Source organism: Salvelinus sp. IW2-2015, unplaced genomic scaffold, assembly GCF_002910315.2.
Source record: "Salvelinus sp. IW2-2015 unplaced genomic scaffold, ASM291031v2 Un_scaffold1637, whole genome shotgun sequence".
NCBI classification, from domain to species: Eukaryota; Metazoa; Chordata; class Actinopteri; order Salmoniformes; family Salmonidae; genus Salvelinus; species Salvelinus sp. IW2-2015.
Genome location: NW_019943053.1, coordinates 63,647 through 83,700, shown reverse-complemented (window position 1 = coordinate 83,700; position 20,054 = coordinate 63,647). Strand labels below are relative to the sequence as shown.

The following is a 20,054-nucleotide window of genomic DNA, read 5'->3' as shown; positions in this document are numbered from 1 at the left end:
GTTTGAAGTGTACCGGTAGGTGGACAAGGTTTTACGGACAGTATATTGAGTGTACTACTCTCGTTTCCAAAATAAATAATTTTCTTAAAGCTGCAATATGTAACTTTTTGGACGATCTGACCAAATTCACATAGAAATGTGTGTTGTAGATATGTCATTCTCATTGAAGGCAAGTCTAAGAAGTGGTAGATCTGTTCTATGTGCTGTTTTTCTATGCTTCCCGTTCTTAAGTTTCGTTTTAAAATGTATTTCACAGTAGTTTAGATGGTACAAAGATTCTCTACACTATACACAGCTTGTTTTGGCACATAAACAGAAATTAGGAAAACAATTTGGAATTTTAGCAACCAGGAAATGACACAGCTATTTCTGCATATTGCATCTTCAACTTTTTTGTTGTTGTTTATTCTGAAATATTGAGGTGTGCTAGCAAGGCTACATTAATGCCTTTAGCAAACAGGGTTAACATCCTCTCTTGCTCAACCCACCCACACGCTTCAATTCAGCCAGTATTGTCTGAATTGTTATGTCACCGTTGCTCTTCTAATGAGAGAGTATTCAGTTGTTGTTTTTTGACGACACTTGAACTGATTTGAATGACACTAGGCTAAATGTCATCACTTCTGGGTCCTATAATTTATGTTAATTTCTAAGGTGAATTGATTTCCTGCTGAGGTTCAATTGGAATAGGCTAATGATTCCTAATCATAATCAGGATTTTGATTTGCTTAAACGACAATCCCTGATGATATTAGGGGATAAATCTTAGCCGGAAACGTGTAGAACTATCTGCACTGTTGTGAGTGAGTGAGTGAGTGAGTGAGTGAGTGAGAGAGAGTGAGAGAGAGGATCTGTTGTTAGCCGAACGAAGGGGGATGGGAAGAGATTGGCTAGAAAATATACAAACGCCTCAGTCATGTGATGATGTCACTATTCTGTTGAATAGCCTGTTGTTTAAAGAGAGCAACTTGAGTGTTGTCTGTTCCCGACACTTCCATTGGCTCAGCTTTGACAGGGGTTTCCACTGTGATTTAGTCTAGCCCACAATTCATATTGATGATGATGATAATAATTCATCATTTGGTCTGTGTTTATATTTGACCTATTTCACATGTGTAAATTGGAAATGTGTTTTTTGCATGTCCCAGCTCCCCCTGAGAGATCCTCGTAGAGCGGTGTCATGGCCAGGCTCTTCCATTATTAATGGCAACTCTGGAGCAATTAGGGTTAAGTGCTTTGCTCAAGGGCACATGAACAGATTTTACACCTTGTCAGCTCGGGATTCGATCTAGTGACCTTTCTGTTACTTGCCCAATGGTCTAACCGCTACCTGTCGCTCGAGTTATGTGTGCTTCAGTAAACTGCCATATTTTTTATTATTATTTWTTTTACTTGCTATATTGTATTTACTTCGCCACCATGGCCTTTTTATATTTTTATTTATTTATATATATATTTTGTTTGCCTTCACCTCCCTTATCTCACCTCACTTGCTCACATTGTATATAGACTTATTTTTCACTGTATTATTGACTGTATGTTTGTTTTACTCCATGTGTAACTATGTGTTGTTGTATGTGTCGAACTGCTTTGCTTTATCTTGGCCAGGTCGCAATTGTAAATGAGAACGTGTTCTCAATTTGCCTACCTGGTTAAATAAAGGTTAAATAAAAATAAAATAAATAAAATTCACACAGTCTCCTCTGAACAGATTGTGTTGAGATGTGTCTATATACAATGTGAGCAAGTGAGTTGAGATAAGGGAGGTGAAGGCAAACAAATATATGTATAAATAAATAAAATATAAAAAGGCCATGGTGGCGAAGTAATACAACACAGCAAGTAAATAAAACTAAAAACACTGGAATGGTTGGTTTGCAGTGGAAAGAAGCGCAAAGTAGAGACAGAAATAATGGGGTGCAAAGGAGCAAAATAAATAAATAAATACAGTAGGTAAAGAGGTAGTTGTTTGGGCTAAATTATAGATGGGCTATGTACAGGTGCAGTAATCTATGAGCTGCTCTGACAGCTGGTGCTTAAAGCTAGTGAGGGAGATAAGTGTTTCCAGTTTCAGAGATTTTTGTAGTTCGTTCCAGTCATTGGCAGCAGAGAACTGGAAGGAGAGGCGGCCAAAGGAAGAATTGGTTTTGGGGTGACAGAGAGATAAACCTGCTGGAGCGGGTGCTACAGGTAGTGTTTGCTATGGTGACCAGCGAGCTGAGATAGGGGGGGACTTTACCTAGCAGGGTCTTGTAGATGACCTGGAACCAGTGGGTTTGGCGACGAGTTAGAAGCGAGGGCCAGCCAACGAGAGTGTACAGGTCGCAGTGGTGGTAGTATATGGGGCTTTGGTGACAAAACGGATGGCACTGTGATAGACTGCATCCAATTTATTGAGTAGGGTTTTGGAGGCTATTTTGTAAATGACATCACCGAAGTCGGGATTGGTAGGATGGTCAGTTTTACAAGGGTATGTTTGGCAGCATGAGTGAAGGATGCTTTGTTGCGGAATAGGAAGCCAATTCTAGATTTAACTTTGGATTGGAGATGTTTGATGTGAGTCTGGAAGGAGAGTTTACAGTCTAACCAGACACCTAGGGTATTTGTAGTTGTCCACATATTCTAGGTCAGAGCCGTCCAGAGTAGTGATGTTGGACAGGCGGGCAGGTGCAGGCAGCGATCGGTTGAAGAGCATGCATTTGTTTTACTTGTATTTAAGAGCAATTGGAGGCCACGGAAGGAGAGTTGTATGGCATTGAAGCTCGGCCTGGAGGGTTGTTAACACAGTGTTCAAAGAAAGGGCCAGAAGTTAACAGAATAGTGTCGTCTGCGTAGAGGTGGATCAGAGAATCACCAGCAGCAAGAGCGACATCATTGATGTATACAGAGAAGAGAGTCGGTCCAAGAATTGAACCCTGTGGCACCCCCATGGAGACTGCCAGAGGCCCGGACAACAGACCCTCCGATTTGACACACTGAACTCGATCAGAGAAGTAGTTGGTGAACCAGGCGAGGCAATCATTAGAGAAACCAAGGCTGTCGAGTCTGCCGATGAGGATGTGGTGATTGACAGAGTCAAAAGCCTTGGCCAGGTCAATGAATACGGCTGCACAGTATTGTTTCCTATCGATGGCGGTTAAGATATCGTTTATGACCTTGAGCGTGGCTGAGGTGCACCCATGACCAGCTCTGAAACCAGATTGCATAGCGGAGAAGGTATGGTGGGATTCGAAATGGTCGGTAATCTGTTTGTTGACTTGGCTTTCGAAGACCTTAGAAAGGCAGGGTAGGATAGATATAGGTCTGTAGCTGTTAGGGTCAAGGTGTCCCCCCTTTGAAGAGGGGGATAACCGCAGCTGCTTTCCAATCTTTGGGAATCTCAGATGACACGAAAGAGAGGTTGAAAAGGCTAGTAATAGGGGTGGCAACAATTTCAGCAGATAGTTTTAGAAAGAAAGGGTCCAGATTATCTAGCCCGGCTGATTTGTAAGGGTCCAGATTTTGCAGCTCTGTTAGAACATCAGCTGACTGTATTTGGGAGAAAGAGAAATGGGGAAGGCTTGGGCGAGTAGCAGAGGGGAGGGCAGTGCTGTTGTCCGGGGTAGGGGTAGCCAGGTGGAAAGCATGGCCAGCCGTAGAAAAATGCTTATTGAAATTCTCATTATAGTGGATTTGTCGGTGGTGACAGTGTTTCCTATCTTCAGAGCAGTTGGAAGCTGGGAGGAGGTGTTCTTATTCTCCATGGACTTTACAGTGTCCCAGAACTTTTTTGAATTTGTTGTGGCAGGAAGCAAATTTCTGCTTGAAAAGCTAGCCTTGGCTTTTCTAACTGCCTGTGTATACTGGTTTCTAGCTTCCCTGAAAAGTTGCATATCACGGGGGCTGTTCGATGCTAATGCAGAACGCCATAGGATGTTTTTTCTGTTGGTTAAGGGCAGTCAGGTCAGGAGAGAGAACCAAGGGCTATATCTGTTCCTGGTTCTAAATTTCTTGAATGGGGCATCTTATTCAAGATGGTGGGGAAGGCATTTTAAAAATTGTCCAGGCATCCTCTACTGACGGGATGAGATCAATTCCTTCCAGGATACCTCGGCCAGGTCGATTAGAAAGGCCTGCTCGCTGAAGTGTTTCAGGGAGCGTTTGACGTGATGGTGGAGGTCGTTTGACCGCTGACCCATTACGGATGCAGGCAATGAGGCAGTGATCGCTGAGATCTTGGTTGAAAACAGCAGAGGTGTATTTGGAGGGCAAGTTTTTTAGGATGATATCTATGAGGGTCCCCGTGTTTACGGAATTGGGGTGTACCTGGTAGGTTCATTGATAATTTGGTGTGAGATTGAGGGCATCAAGCTTAGATTGTAGGGTGGCTGGGGTGTTAAGCATGTTAAAATTTAGGTCGCCTAGCAGCACGAGCTCTGAAGATAGATGGGGGGCAATCAGTTCACATATAGTGTCCAGAGCACAGCTGGGGGCAGAGGGTGGTCTATAGCAGGCGGCAACGGTGAGAGACTTGTTTTTAGAGAGGTGGATTTTTAAAAGTAGAAGTTCAAATTGTTTGGGAACAGACCTGGATAGTAAAAACAGAACTCTGCAGGCAATCTTTGCAATAGATTGCAACCCGCCCCTTTGGCCGTTCTATCTTGTCTGAAAATCTTGTAGTTGGGGATGAAAATGTCAGAATTTTTGGTGGTCTTTCTAAGCCAGGATTCAGACACGGCTAAAACATCCGGGTTGGCAGAGTGTGCTAAAGCAGTGAACAAAACAAAGTTAGGGAGGAGGCTTCTAATGTTAACATGCATGAAGCCAAGGCTATTACGGTTACAGAAGTCATCAAAAGAGAGCGCCTGGGGAATAGGAGTGGAGCTAGGTACTGCAGGGCCTGGATTCACCTCTACATCACCAGAGGAACAGAGGAGGAGTAGGATAAGGGTACGGCTAAAAGCTATGGAATTGGTCGTCTAGAACTTCTAGAGCAGAGAGTAAAAGGAAGTTTCTGGGGGCGATAAAATAGCTTAAAGGAATAATGTACAGACAAAGGTATGGTAGGATGTGAATACAGTGGAGGTAAACCTAGGTATTGAGTGATGATGAGAGAGATATTGTCTCTAGAAACATCATTGAAACCAGGTGATGTCATCGCATATGGGGGTGGTGGAACTGTGAGGTTGGATATGGTATAGTGGTCAGGGCTAGAGGCTCTACAGTGAAATAAGCCAATAAACACTAACCAGAACAGCAATGGACAAGGCATATTTACATTAAGGAGAGGCATGCTTAATCGAGTGATCAATAAGGGTCCAGTGAGTAGAGGTTGGTTGGGGTCACGGCGATCCAGACAGCTGGCCGGGTAGATGGCTATCGGTAGCAAGATAGCATAGTATGGAAGTCTATTTGTAGATACCTCGTGCGTTTCCGTCGGTAGGTTAGTGGGGTTCCGTGTGGTAGAGGGGATCAATCCAAATTGGCAAAATAGATATAGTGACCCAAGAAAAAAATAAAAATAAATATAATAATATAATTGTCCGATATACTTATTCAGATAGCAGCCGATAAGACAGCTAACGGTTAGCGGGCCCCAGATGAGCGTTCAGGTAACGTCGGGACGGAGGTGCCAGTTGGATAACTCCCTCGGGCAGATCAGTCGGCAGTCAGTCGTGAAGGCCCGGTGGGGCTCCGTATCTGCAGCAACAACAAACACACAAAAACGGGTCCGGATAGGTGGCTGTAGCCCAGGAATGGCTGATGGAACTCTCAGCTGGCTAGCTCCGGAATGATTTGAGTTTGCTCCGGGATCGACGTAAGCCAGTAGTCACACGGTTTGCAGCTAGCTAGCTGCAAATGTCCAGAGCCTGCGGCTGAAATCCGGGGAAACTGAAGAGAAAAAAGTCCCGGAATGCTCCGGTCCGAGTCGCGTTGCACAAAAGTGCGCGTAGATTATCGAGCTAAAGGAATAGCTGATGACCACAAAACGTGGGCAGCTGAAACACCAACGCTAGCCAGCAGACGGGCTAATTTCTGGGCAGCTACAGATTAGCTTCTGGCTAGCTATCGGATAGCTTCTGGTTAGCTTTCTGGCTAGCTTCTGAATTAGCCCCTGGCTAGCTTCCACGGTGGTTTTTCAGATTTTAGGTAAATAATACTTTTTTGTAATTGGTGAAGCGGGTTGCAGGAAAGCTTTTGCAGGGAAGCTTTTGTAGTTGAGTTCTTGGATAATAAATAATATAAAAAATATGCGAAGAAAGGTGTAAATATATATATATACAGGACACGACAATACGAAACAGAAATGACGTCTGACCTGCTAAGCCATCTTGGATGGCCTTCAGGCCTTCATGGTCAAATTGCTGCAAAGAAACTACTACTAGGACACCAATAGAAGAAGAGTTTTGCTTGGGCCAAGAAACACGAGTAATGGACATTGACCGCTGGAAATCTGTTTTGGTCTGATGAGTCCACATTTGTAATGTTTGGTTCTAACCGCCGCGTCTTTGAGATGCAGAGTAGGTGAACGGATGTCTCCGCATGTGTAGTTCCCACCTTGAAGCATGGAGGAGATGGTGTGGGGGTGCTTTGCTGGTGACACTGTCTGATTTATTTAGATTCAAGGCACACTTAACCAACATGGCTACCCACGCATTCTGCAGCAATACGCGACCCATCTGGTTTGGGCTTAGTGGGACTATCATTAGTTTTTCAACAGGACAATGAACCAACACACTTCCAGGCTGTGCAAGGGCTATTTGACCAAGAAGGAGAGTGATGGAGTGCTGCATCAGATGACCTGGCCTCCACAATCCCCCGACCTCATCCCAATTGAGATGGTTTGGGATGAGTTGGACCGAAGAGTGAAGGAAAAGCAGTCATCACGTGCTCAGCTTATATGGGAACTCCTCCAAGTCTGTTGGAAAAGCATTCCAGGTGAAGCTGTTGAGAGAATGCCAAGAGTGTGCAAAGCTGTCATCAAGGCAAAGGGTGCCTACTTTGAAGAATCTCAAATCTAAAATATATTTAGATTTGTTTAACACTTTTTTGGTTACTACATGATTCCATATGTGTTATTTCATAGTTTCGATGTCTTCACTATTATTCTACAATTTAGAAAATAGTACAAATAAAGTAAAACCCTTGAATGAGTAGGTGTTTTCAAACTTTTGACCGGTACTGTAAGTATTCAGACCCTTCGCTATGAGACTCGAAATTGAGCTCAGGTACATCCTGTTTCCATTGATCATCCTTGAGATGTTTCTACAACTTGTCCACATACTTTTGTGTATATATAGTGTATGATTATGAGCTTATTGTGAAACTAGTTGCACCAGTTGATGCAAAAGCAGTGAGTAGTAAACATTTAATTCAGTTGGATGGCTGCTTAAGTTGTTGTGCCTTGCCTAGGTTAGGTTAGCCTACAGGTTAGCTTAGCATACAGGTTAGCTTAGCCTACAAGTTAGCTTAGCTTACAGGTTAGCTTAGCATACAGGTTAGCTTAACCTACAAGTTAGCTTAGCCTACAGGTTAGCTTAGCATTTAGATTTTACAGCCTACGCAAGCCTATTAGGTTGTACATGTGTTATTACCAGCTATAAACTGGGTGGTTCCAGCCCTGAATGCTGATTGGCTGACAGCCGTGGTATAAACATTTATTTTTTATGCTGTAATTACGTTGGTAACAAGTTTATAATGAGCAATAAGGCACCTCGGGGGTTTGTGGTATATGGCCAATATACCATGGCTAAGGGCTGTGTCCAGGCACTCCGCGTTGCGTTGGGCATAATAACAGCCCTTAGCCGTGGTATATTAGCCATATACCACACCCCCCCGGGCCCTATTGCTTAACTATAGCACTCGGAAAATTTTAAATGTAGGACATGCTTTCCTCAACTACTGTGTAGGTCACTACAGTTACCTTCCAACACAACAGGATGTAGCCTAAGCTAAACCATGCCATCTGACCAACAGAATGGAGTCCTTCTTTACTGTTTCTGAATCATTGTGCTGACAGCTATATTGAAAGTAGCAGCCGGAATATTAATGGAACATCCATTCCATGCCTCTTGAATGGCTGTCAATTTAGCTAGCTGTGAAGTGTGAACTGAATCTAGGCCTAATTTTCTCCTGACACATTTTGGGGGGGAAATGAGATTAGAAGACTTTAGGTGGTTTAAACTAGGCTGACACCAGAATGACTGACTATTCTTTTGCTGGAATGTGGTGAGCAACGGCAATTTTTATTCTGCACTGAGCATGGGACTAAAGCTGAAAGCCTTATTACATGTCTCTGCTCAGAATCACTTTTAATCCCCATTAACCTGCATCCCAAACAGGACTGAGGAGCAAATATGAATTGTGTATTTTGTGCTCAGGCTGCTCCTTCAGCTTTTCGGCCGGTCTTGTTTATTGCATGGTGTTTAACATTCAGTGTGTGGGTGGGGTGGCCAGCGCAGTACAGCACAGCACGCTGTTATACTGAGATTAGTCTGATTTGTCTGCTCCACGTCTGCTGCCGTGCTAGCGAAAATTTATGTACAGAGCTACCACCAGATACAGTACATCACAAAAATGGCTCTTGTGTTTCATGGGCTTGTACTTTCAGCACCTGGTAGATCATATATTGTGAAGCCTGTTTTTAGATGTGGAGGGTTTACGCCAAGGGAAAAATAAAACCTTCTCTTGTTACTCTGAGTTATATCTCCTCCAAATAGCCTAGCAATTGTGGAAGTCAGCTATTCGCCTCATACTCTGTAATCTGAGACAATGTGTGATATGACAAATTGATAATCAATGTGTAAATTGATCACTGAACATCTGCCCCATATTAAAAGGTGACTTTCTTTGACATTAGATGGATGAAACATAATTTAATTCTAATCTCAGAATGATACATTATTATAAGCCAGTGTAGCCTAAATCCTGTTCTGTCAATACAAGATTTTTAACGTTTGTTCTACCTCTGCAAATCCTTGTGCATTATTCTAGAACAGCAGTGCACTGAGGGCTAGCCAAGGACACCAGAGGGGTGGACCAGGGGTTGACAGAGTCCACTTGTGAAAGGGAAGGGAACTCAACCAATGTTTAACATTTCACACTTGGGACAAAGCTGTCACAGCAAACAAGCAGGCAAAAGAAATAATGGAGCCGAGGCGGACTGAGAGAAGGACTACTTTACAGAGGCGGACTGAGAGAAGGACTACTTTACAGAGGCGGACTGAGAGAAGGACTACTTTACAGAGACGGACTGAGAGAAGGACTACTTTACAGAGATCAGATCTACAGTACATTAGAGCTTTTTTATGATGGGGGGGGTGACTACGTCACCCCTAATTCACCCCTTTCCTCTCAGCAGTCAGCACCTGCTTCACCTTCTTTTCAGAAGTAGGCTAAAGCAAATTGAGGCGCCTGTGCGTCACCCAGGGTCATTATTTCTGATCCCTCATTTACGGCAGTGTTTTGACAGCAGCTGAGACTGCCAAGTCGCCATAAAACCGTGCCGTGCCCCCATAAAACCGTGCCGTGCCCCCATAAGACTGCCCCGTGCCCCCATAAGACTGCCCCGTGCCCCATAAGACTGCCCACTGCCCCCCCCATAAGACTGCCCGTGCCCCATAAGACCTGGCCCCGTGCCCCCATACAGACTCTGCCCACAAACTGCCCCGTGCCCCATAAGACTGCCCCGATGCCCCCATAAGACTGGCCCCGACCCCCATAAAGACTGCCCCGTGCCCCGATAAGACGCCCGACGCGTGCCCCCATAAGACTGCCCCGTGCCCCCATAAGACTGCCCCGTGCCCCCATAAGACTGCCCCGTGCCCCCATAAGACTACCCCGTGCCCCCATAAGACTACCCCGGGCCCCATAAGACTGCCCCGTGCCCCCATAAGACTGCCCCGTGCCCCATAAGACTGCCCCGTGCCCATAAGACTGCCCCGTGCCCCCACTAGCACCATCCTCTGCCCCCATAAGACTGCCCGTGCCCCATAAGACCATGCTGTGCCATAAGACTGCCCCGTGCCCCATAAGACTGCCCCGTGCCCCCAAAGACTCCCCGTGCCCCCATAAGACTACCCCGTGCCCCATAAGACTACCCCGTGCCCCCATAAGACTGCCCCGTGCCCCCATAAGCGACTGCCCGTGCCCCATAAGACTGCCCGCGTGCCCCATAAGACTGCCCCTGTCCCCCATAAGACCATGCTTGCCCCCAGTAAGAGCTGCCCCGTGCCCCCATAAGACCATGCTGTGCCCCCATAAGACTGTGCGCTCCATTTTAATGTGTTGAGGACCAGTAAATATGTAAGCAGAAGAGCTGAAAGGCCATGGATTGTACAGATTAAAATATTATCGTATTAAAATAATGGCATTAAACCCAGAATGACCCCAGACATTTACAGTACCTCATCTATAACTGTTTTATGCTCACCCAATTTACATAAATCTATAGGCTAGTACTGTATCCGCACGTTTTGCTTGGGTCTCCCAGAGACCTTTCATGCTGCTAATGTCATTATCATTGGTTATTTATCCACTCCTGGCCTAAGCACTGCATATTGATTTGACATTTCATCTTAACTTGAATAATGTACACTGGCATATGGCATATGTAGGCATATGTCACTACATACTAATAATGTACACTGGCTAGGCATATGTCACTACTTCACAGGAGAGGCATTTGAACGGCTTTATTTTTTTGTTGCAAAAATGCGTTTCATGTGAACTTTCATGTGCCTTAATAACAAACTTGTATTCCATCTGTAAATACAAATAAAATTGTTAAATTAAGAGCCTAGTTGGTTTAGCCACCGAAAAGGCAGGATCCTTCCCACTAGCCATGATTGGCTGACATAATGGATGGTCTGGACATGCCAGGAGATGAGTTTGGATTGGTCTGACATGTAGCATGCTTCTATCTATAATGTCAGCTGCTCAATATATGTTGATAGCCCTTTTTACCGCAGCTGTTTTGAAAGATATAACGTTAGCCATCGAGAACTACACAAGTTTTGTTTATTTTCTCAACAACATTGATGCCCTGAATTGAGCAGGCGCTATAGACAGATCAGTTGGGAAAAGTTGTGATGGGCTACTTTCTGCACACACCACGGTCAGCGTGAACCGGAGTAACCTGACACAACGCTGGTTAAACGAGATGTACACTACTGTTCAAAAGTTTGGGGACACTTAGAAATGTCCTTGTTATTGAAAGAAAAGCAATTTTTTTTGTCCATTAAAATATCATCAAATTGATCAGAAATACAGTTTAGACATTGTTAATGTAAATGACTATTGTAGCTGGAAACGGCAGATAATTTTTTTTTTTGAATATCTACATAGGCGTACAGAGTGCCATTTATCAGCAACCATCACTCCTGTGTTCCAATGGCACGTTGTGTAGGCTAATCCAAGTTTATCATAAAAAGGCTATTTGATCATTAGAAAACCCTTTTGCAATTATGTTAGCACAGCAGAAAAGTGTCGTTCTGATTAAAGAAGCAGTAAAACAGGCCTTTAGACTAGTTGAGTATCTGGAGCATCAGCATTTGTGGGTTTGATTACAGGCGCAAAATGGCCAGAAACAAAGCACTTTCTTCTGAAACTAGTCAGTCTATTCTTGTCTATTCTTGTTGTTAAATTTATTTCACCTTTATTTAACCAGGTAGGCTAGTTGAGAACAAGTTCTCATTTGCAACTGCGACCTGGCCAAGATAAAGTATAGCAATTCGACATGGAATAAACAAAACATACWGTCAATAATAGAGTAGAAAAATAAGTCTATATACAATGTGAGCAAATGAGGTGAGATAAGGGAGGTAAAGGCAAAAAAAGGCAATGGTGGCGAGGTAAATACAATATAGCAAGTAAAACACTGGAATGGTAGATTTGCAGTGGAAGAATATGCAAAGTAGAAATAATGGGGTGCAAAGGAGCTAAATAAATAAATAAATACAGTAGGGGAAGAGGTAGTTGTTTGGGCTAAATTATAGATGGGCTATGTACAGGTGCAGTAATCTGTGAGCTGCTCTGACAGCTGGTGCTTAAAGCTAGTGAGGGAGATAATTGTTTCCAGCTTCAGAGATTTTTGCAGTTCGTTCCAGTCATTGGCAGCAGAGAACTGGAAGGAAAGACGACCAAAGGAGGAATTGGCTTTGGGGGTGACCAGTGAGATATACCTGCTGGAGCGTGTGCTACGAGTGGGTGCTGCTATGTTGACCAGTGAGCTGAGATAAGGCGGGGCTTTACCTAGCAGAGACTTGTAGATAACCTGTAGCCAGTGGGTTTGGCGACGAGTATGAAGCGAGGGCCAACCAACGAGAGCGTACAGGTCGCAATGGTGGGTAGTGTATGGGGCTTTTGTGACAAAACGGATGGAACTGTGATAGACTGCATCTAGTTTGTTGAGTAGAGTGTTGGAGGCTATTTTATAGATGACATCACCGAAGTCGAGGATCGGTAGGATGGTCAGTTTTACGAGGGTATGTTTGGCAGAATGAGTGAAGGATGCTTTGTTGCGATATAGGAAGCCGATTCTAGATTTAATTTTGGATTGGAGATGCTTAATATGAGTCTGGAAGKAGAGTTTACRGTCTAACGACACCTAGGTATTTGTAGTTGTCCACGTATTCTAAGTCAGAGCCGTCCAGAGTAGTGATGCTGGACGGGCGAGCAGGTGTGTGCAGTGATCGGTTGAATAGCATGCATTTAGTTTTACTTGCGTTTAAGAGCAGTTGGAGGCCACGGAAGGAGAGTTGTATGGCATTGAAGCTCGTCTGGAGGTTAGTTAACACCATGTCCAAAGAGGCCAGAAGTATACAGAATGGTGTCGTCTGCGTAGAGGTGTATCAGAGAATCACCAGCAGCAAGAGCAACATCATTGATGTATACAGAGAAGAGAGTCGGCCCGAGGATTGAACCCTGTGGCACCCCCATAAAGACTGCCAGAGGTCCGGACAACATGCCCTCAGATTTGACACACTGAACTCTATCAGAGAAGTAGTTGGTAAACCAGGCGAGGCAATCACTTGAGAAACCAAGGCTGTCGAGTCTGCCAATAAGAATGTGGTGATTGACAGAGTCGAAAGCCCTGTTCAAATATGTTGGAATAATGAGTTGTACACATCATGCATGCTCTGCACTTTATTTGGCTAGTAGGCAAATAGGCTTACTTTAGGATATAATGACTCTGGCTGAATCCCTCCAGAAGGGCAGGGAGGCTGAGGGGTGCTTTTCTGGAGGTGCATGGTGCTGTGGTGCTGTGTGGAGATCTCAAGCTCTTCAACTCGGCAGCAGTATTGTGATGGAGGGAATAGCCTATACAGAGACTACCTAAGACCTCTGCGACAGAGTTATTGTAAAGTGTGGGAGTAAGCTTATGCCAGACTTAGCCTACGTTTTAACCTCTCCCTATATATATATATATATATATATATATATATATATAGTATTTTGATATAATTTTTTTAACTCAAAATCTTGCCATATATATATAGATTTATTTTTATTTTTATTTTATTATTATTATTATTATTATTATAATATATTTATTTTTTTGTGGCAAAGACTCCAGTTGTCATACATAATTAATAGATTCACCAAACAGCTAATCTTGTCCCGTACATAGAATATAGTTGTGGAGAGTGCCTGTAATCCTAGATTGAGATCATTCAGGCGAGAAAAAACATCACCCAGATTGTCCAGTCGTGTGAGAAACTCGTCATCATGCAAGCGGTCAGACAAGTGAAAATGATGGTCGGTAAAGAACTTTAAGCTCTCAATATAAAAAAACATGTCAATACTTTGCCCATTGATAACCAATGCACTTCTGTATGTTGTAAAATCATTACATGGTCGCTGCCCATATCATTGCATAGTGCAGAAAATACACGAGAGTTCAGGGGCCTTGCTTTAACAAAGTTAATCATTTTCACTGTCGTGTCCAAAATGTCTTTGAAGCTGTCAGGCATTCCCTTGGCAGCAAGAGCCTCTCGGTGGATGCTGCAGTGTACCCAAGTGATGTTGGGAGCAACTGCTTGCACGTGTGTTACCACTCCCCTATGTCTCCCTGTCATGGCTTTTGCACAATCAGTACAGATTCCAACATATCTTGACCACCAAAGTCCATTTGATGTCACAAAGCTGTCCAGTACTTAAAAAATATCCTCTCCTGTTGTCCTGGTTTGCGGAAGAGGATGTCTTCCTTAATTGACCCCCCATAAACGTAACAGACATACAGTTGAAGTCGGAAGTGTACGTACACCTTAGCCAATTAAATTTAAACTCAGTTTTTCACAATTCCTGTCATTTAATCCTAGTAAAAAATCCCTGTCTTAGGTCAGTTAGGATCACCACTTTATTTTAAGAATGTGAAATGTCAGAATAATAGTAGAGAGAATAATTTATTTCAGATTTTATTTCTTTCAGCACATTCCCAGTGGGTCAGAAGTTTACATACTCAATTAGTATTTGATAGCATTGCCTTTAAATTGTTTAATTTGGGTCAAATGTTTCGAGTAGCCTTCCACAAGCTTCCCACAATAAGTTGGGTGAATTTTGGCCAATCCCTCCTGACAGAGCTGGTGTAACTGAGTCAGGTTTGTAGGCCTCCTTTCTCGCACACGCTTTTTCAGTTCTGCCCACAAATTTTCTATAGGACTGAGGTCAGGGCTTTGTGATGGCCACTCCAATACCTTGACTTTGTTGTCCTTAAATTTTTTGCCACTACTTTGGAAGTATGCTTGGGGTCATTGTCCATTTAGAAGACCCATTTGCGACCAAGCTTTAACTTCTTATGGCCGCAATCCCGTTAACGGGATGATATGACAACAGCCAGTGAAAGTGGCATACATGTGTCTTATACCATTTTAAAGGTAATCTTGTTGTTAATCCCACCAAAGTGTCCGATTTCAAATATGCTTTTCAGCGAAAGCACCACAAACGATTACGTTAGGTCACCACCAAGAATGCCAAGAGTGTGCAAAGCTGTCATTAAGGCAAAGGGTGGCTATTTGAAGAATCTCAAATATAAAATATATTTTGATTTGTTTAACCTTTCTAGCGCAGGCATTCCGCTAGCGACCCACCTCGACAACATCCGGTGAAATTGCAGAGCGCCAAATTCAAACTACAGCTTAACACTTTTGGTTTCTACATGATTCCATATGTGTTATTTCATAGTTTTGATGTCTTCACTATTATTCTACGACGTAGAAAACAGTAAAAATAAAGAAAAATCCTTGAATGAGTAGGTGTTCTAAAACTTTTGACCGTTAGTGTGTAACACACTGTGGCTGAGGAAAGACACTACTCCCAATATAAGTGAACCCCAAATCAATGTAGTTCTCGTCATATTTGCGCCTCTTCGATGGTCCAACGTCCCTGTCTGTTGTTTGGTGCTTTCCCGGATAAGAGGGCAGTAGCTCTTCGGCTGCATCAGATTCACAACTATCAGTGTCCATGCTWGCTGGGCTAACAACAAATGTAGAATTACTGATGCTAGCATTGGATGTGCTCGTGGAAGCAGAACAACTTGTCGTTATTGCTGGTAGTAGCAGTACCACCAGTAGAGCTGGGCCTTACTTTTTTTAACCATTTATCCATTTTCGAGCAAACGGAATGTGCAGCAGCTACGTTTGGCAACATACAGACCGTTAGTGGAATTCCTGTGAGAGAGTAACTGTTAATGTGATTGGATGTTAATTATTTGACTAGGCTACCTGTATTTGACATTGTGTTGTTATTTTGCTGAACACTAGATGGTTTAATTTTATTTTTGGCATTGAAACAAGGCTTCTCAGGCGAGGAAAAAAACTCACACAAATGTATAGCCCTGTTGGAAAATATAAATGGACTGTGATATTTTAAAAAATTATAATAATTTGAATCACATTTTTATTTGGCGTACCACTGACGGCATTTGCGCGTACCCCAGTTTGGGAATACCTGCTCAACAGGCATCCATCTCTTGTGTGCATTTGTCTTGGGGCGCAGTGTGCTCCTCTCTGTCAATCATACTGCCTCTGCAACAACAATAGCATCAGCCAAACTACCATACTATCTGTCCCCACAGAAAAGCATTTCAAGTGTGAAGGTGTGATTCTGTGTCAATATGATTGAGTTTCCTGGTATTGCATTAGTGTCCTGTCCTCTGAGCTGAATGGTCTTGGTCTGTTAGGGGCGTGGGCTACTGCATCTTCAGGACATGATTGAGGCTCAACATGAATCTTTCATGAATGTTCTGGGAATGGTATTTTGTGTCTTATTTTTATGGACGTCTTTGTCGCTTTCCTTGGTTGTCAATGAATTCTAGTGACCCTGTCCAGTAAGGATGCTTCACTTTATGTAACATAAATATGTATATTATATTTATAAAGCTGTAGGCATAGACTACTCATGGTAGGCTTAGGCCTACGTTTTTAAGGGATTTATCTTGTCTAATATTTAGATTTCTTTTGTGTTCTTACTCTTATTCCAGGGTCGTTGTTCAAGAGAAAACTGTAAGTACCTTCATCCGCCTTCTCATTTAAAAACCCAGCTAGAGATTAACGGACGCAACAACCTCATCCAGCAGAAGACGGCAGCAGCCATGCTGGCCCAGCAGATGCACTTCATGATCCCAGGCACGAGCATGCAGCCTGTAGTAAGTACAGTTTATTATAAACTGGGTGGTTTGAGCCCTGAATGCTGATTGGTTGAAAATCGTAGTATATCAGACATTATAAACTGGGTGGTTCGAACCCTGAATGATGATTGGCTGACAGCTGTGGTATATCAGGCCGTACACCACGGGTATGACAAAACATTTATTTTTACTGCTCTAATTACGTTGGTAACCARTTTATAATAGCAATAAGGCACCTCGGGGGTTGGTGATATATGGCCAATATACCACGGCTAAAGGCTGTATCCAGGCCTTTTGGGAATGAAATTGGCCACTTAATTTCTTTAGGCTACTTGTAGTGCATTGCATGTGATACACATTATGACCATAAGGTGTCACTATTTGCTCAGACAGTGGCAGAGAGGCAGTTTTGTACATTATGTGCTCAGTAGGCCTATATCCTAGATGTATTGCTTTCAAAGAAAACCAATTATTTTTTTCTTCTTTTGAGTATATTGAAAAGTGAAAGACTAAAGTTACATACATGGGATGCTTTGGTGAATTTCAGAATGTCTGGAATAGAAAAGGCAGAAATTAAACAATTCAATAAGCATTCGCAGGCAGTCATCCAAAACATAGTCTTATGCAGTCATTAAATTCCTATAGAAGGTGGCAAAGGCTGAGGATGTGTGTTCAACAGGCGTTGCGTTGTGCGTAAAAACAGCCTTTAGTCGTGGTATATTGGCCATATACCACACCTCCTCGTGCCTTATTGCTTAATTATACACCATCCCAAAACTCAGATCCTTCATTTCAGATGTGTAGTAGTGTCTGTACTGACTGCTGTCCCTTCTCTTTTACAGCCTGCGTTCAATGTCACCCAGGGGCTTGGTACGAGCCCAGGTCTCAGCTACTCTCCTTACCTTACTCCCATGACCTCCATGAGCCATGGGATGAGCCTGATACCCACGGAGCTGCTCCCCAGCACCCCAGTCATGGTCCCTGGAAGCCCCCCGGTCACACTCCAGAGCTCTAACTCGTCCTCCTCTTCCCCCTCCCAGAAGCTATTGCGCATCGACAAACTGGAGGTATCAAATCACCTTCACACAAACAAGAACAAGGCCGTATCATTGTCTGAGATATGCTGTATTAATAAACGGAATATACAACACATTGAGAACACCTTCCTAATATTGAGTTGCAGCCCCCCCTTTTGCCCTCAGAACAGCCTCAATTCGTCAGGGCATGGACTCTACAAGGTGTCAAAAGTGTTCCACAGGGATGCTGGCCCATGTTGCCTCCAATGCTTCCCACAGTTGTGTCAAGTTGGCTGGATGTTCTTTGGGTGGTGGACCATTCTTGATACACACGGGAAACTGTTGAGTATGAAAAACCTAGCAGCATTATTCTTCAGAGACTAGATACATGTCTGTTTTGTGAGGGGTGAACATGGAGCCTGAGTTCTTACCACAGCTGCATTAATGCTCTTCAAATCCCTTCACATGTCTTCACATGTCTTCACATGTCTTCACATCCCTTCACGTCCCATGGCTTTATGTCCTTTGGGTGGTGAACCATTCTTGATACACACACGAAACTGTTGAGCGTGAAAAACCCAGCAGTGGTGCAGTTCTTGACACAATCCGGTGTGCCTGGCACCTACTTCCATACCCTGTTTAATGGCATTTAAATCTTTTGTCTTGCCCATTCACTCTCTAAATGGCACACATACGCATGCCATGTGTCAATTGTATCAAGGCTTAAAAATCCTTCTTTAACCTGTTTCCTCCACTCCATTTACACTGATATGAAGTGGATTTAACAAGTGACATCAATAATGGATCATAGCTTTCATATGGATTCACCTTGTCAGTCTATGTCATGGAAAGAGCAGGTGTTCCTAATGTTTTGTACACTCAGTGTATATTCATTACGGAATGCCTGTTGACTGTCGAACAGCGTACATTTCCAGGGTGCTATTACTTCATCCATCTCTTCCTGTGTGGTTGTCCTATTGTAGGTGTGTCGTGAGTTCCAGCGGGGGACCTGTGCGCGAGGCGAGACGGACTGCCGCTTTGCCCACCCCAGCGACAGCCCCATGATCGACACCAGTGACAACACGGTCACCGTCTGCATGGACTACATCAAGTCGCGCTGCTCCAGGGAGAAGTGCAAGTACTTCCACCCCCCTGCACACTTACAGGCCAAAATCAAATCCTCTCAACACCAGGTCAACCATACGGCTGTGGCAGCCCAGGCAGCAGCTGCAGCCATGGTAAGATGCTTCCCTCCAGACCCATGTGCAGCAGCATAGAACACACACCATTGGTCTATATAGCTACTATAATACTGTAGCATCCCTTCTGATTAAGGGCAACTTGTCCTATTCATTTTAAAATGCAACACATTCTTCATTCACACCAGTAGGCCTACTATCTTAACCCTATTCAATTACCCTTTGTTGGTTGATTAGCTAACGTATTGAATGTGGAGCACTGCTTTATTTATAATAATAATAATTTAATGGGTGCTTATATTTGTCCTGTTTCACACATCTACAAGTGTGTATTATACGCATGTTTGAATTGGAAATGTATTTTTTGCTTACCCCAACTCCCCCTGAGAGAGGGGGTCACAGCCAAGGTCCGCCATTATCAACGGCAACCCTGGAGCAGTTAAGGATAAGTGCCTTGCTCAAGGGCACATCTGCAGGTTTTTCACCTTGTCAGCTCGGACATTTGAAATAGCGACCTTTCTGTTTCTGGCCCAATGCTCTAACCGCTAGGCTACCTGCCACCCTCTAACGCCTTAGGCTACCTGCCACCCTCTAACCGCTAGGCTACCTGCCACCCTCTAACCGCTAGGCTACCTGCCACCCTCTAACCGCTAGGCTACCTGCCACCCATATTTTTATATACAATGTAGCTACATTATAGATGAAAGATTGTTGCATCTAATATATGCTCTTAAGACTCAAAATGTAATTTGCCAAGTAAGTAGTAGTCCTCAATTGCCTTTAAACTGTCACATAGCATAAACATACATTGTGTATCTCGTTATGTGACGCAACCTTTTACCTAGCTGTTTAACTAAAGCTAGGCTTTACCTAGCTGTTTAACTAAATATAACCTTTACCTAGCTGGTTCACTAACCTTTACCTAGCTGGTTCACTAACCTTTACCTAGCTGGTTCACTAACCTTTACCTATTCGTTTAACTAAACTGTATCTAGCTGTTTAACTAAATGTAACATTTACCTAGCTGGTTAACTAACCTTTACCTAAGCTGCGTTCACTAACCTTTACCTATTCGTTTAACTAAACTGTATCTAGCTGTTTAACTAAATGTAACATTTACCTAGCTGGTTAACTAACCTTTACCTAGCTGATTAACTAACCTTTATCTAGCTGTTTAACTGAAGCTAGCCTTTACCTAGCTGTTAAACTTAAGATAACATTTACCTAGCTAGT

At 43.4% G+C, this 20,054-nt stretch overlaps 1 protein-coding gene across 8 annotated transcripts in view; it reads left to right on the top strand.

The window, feature by feature from the left end:
* Nucleotides 1-20,054, top strand: part of LOC112071547 (muscleblind-like protein 2a) — a 43,794-nt gene that overhangs the window by 10,375 nt on the left and 13,365 nt on the right. For all 8 annotated transcript variants that reach the window (XR_011475888.1, XM_024138994.2, XM_024138992.2 and 5 more), the window contains exons 3-5: nt 16,460-16,624; nt 17,449-17,673; nt 18,606-18,860. Coding sequence is in view for 7 of the 8 variants with exons in the window: in XM_024138994.2 (XP_023994762.1) it covers nt 16,460-16,624; nt 17,449-17,673; nt 18,606-18,860 (645 nt within the window). In the remaining variant the exon portion in view is untranslated. The remainder of the gene's footprint in view (nt 1-16,459; nt 16,625-17,448; nt 17,674-18,605; nt 18,861-20,054) is intronic.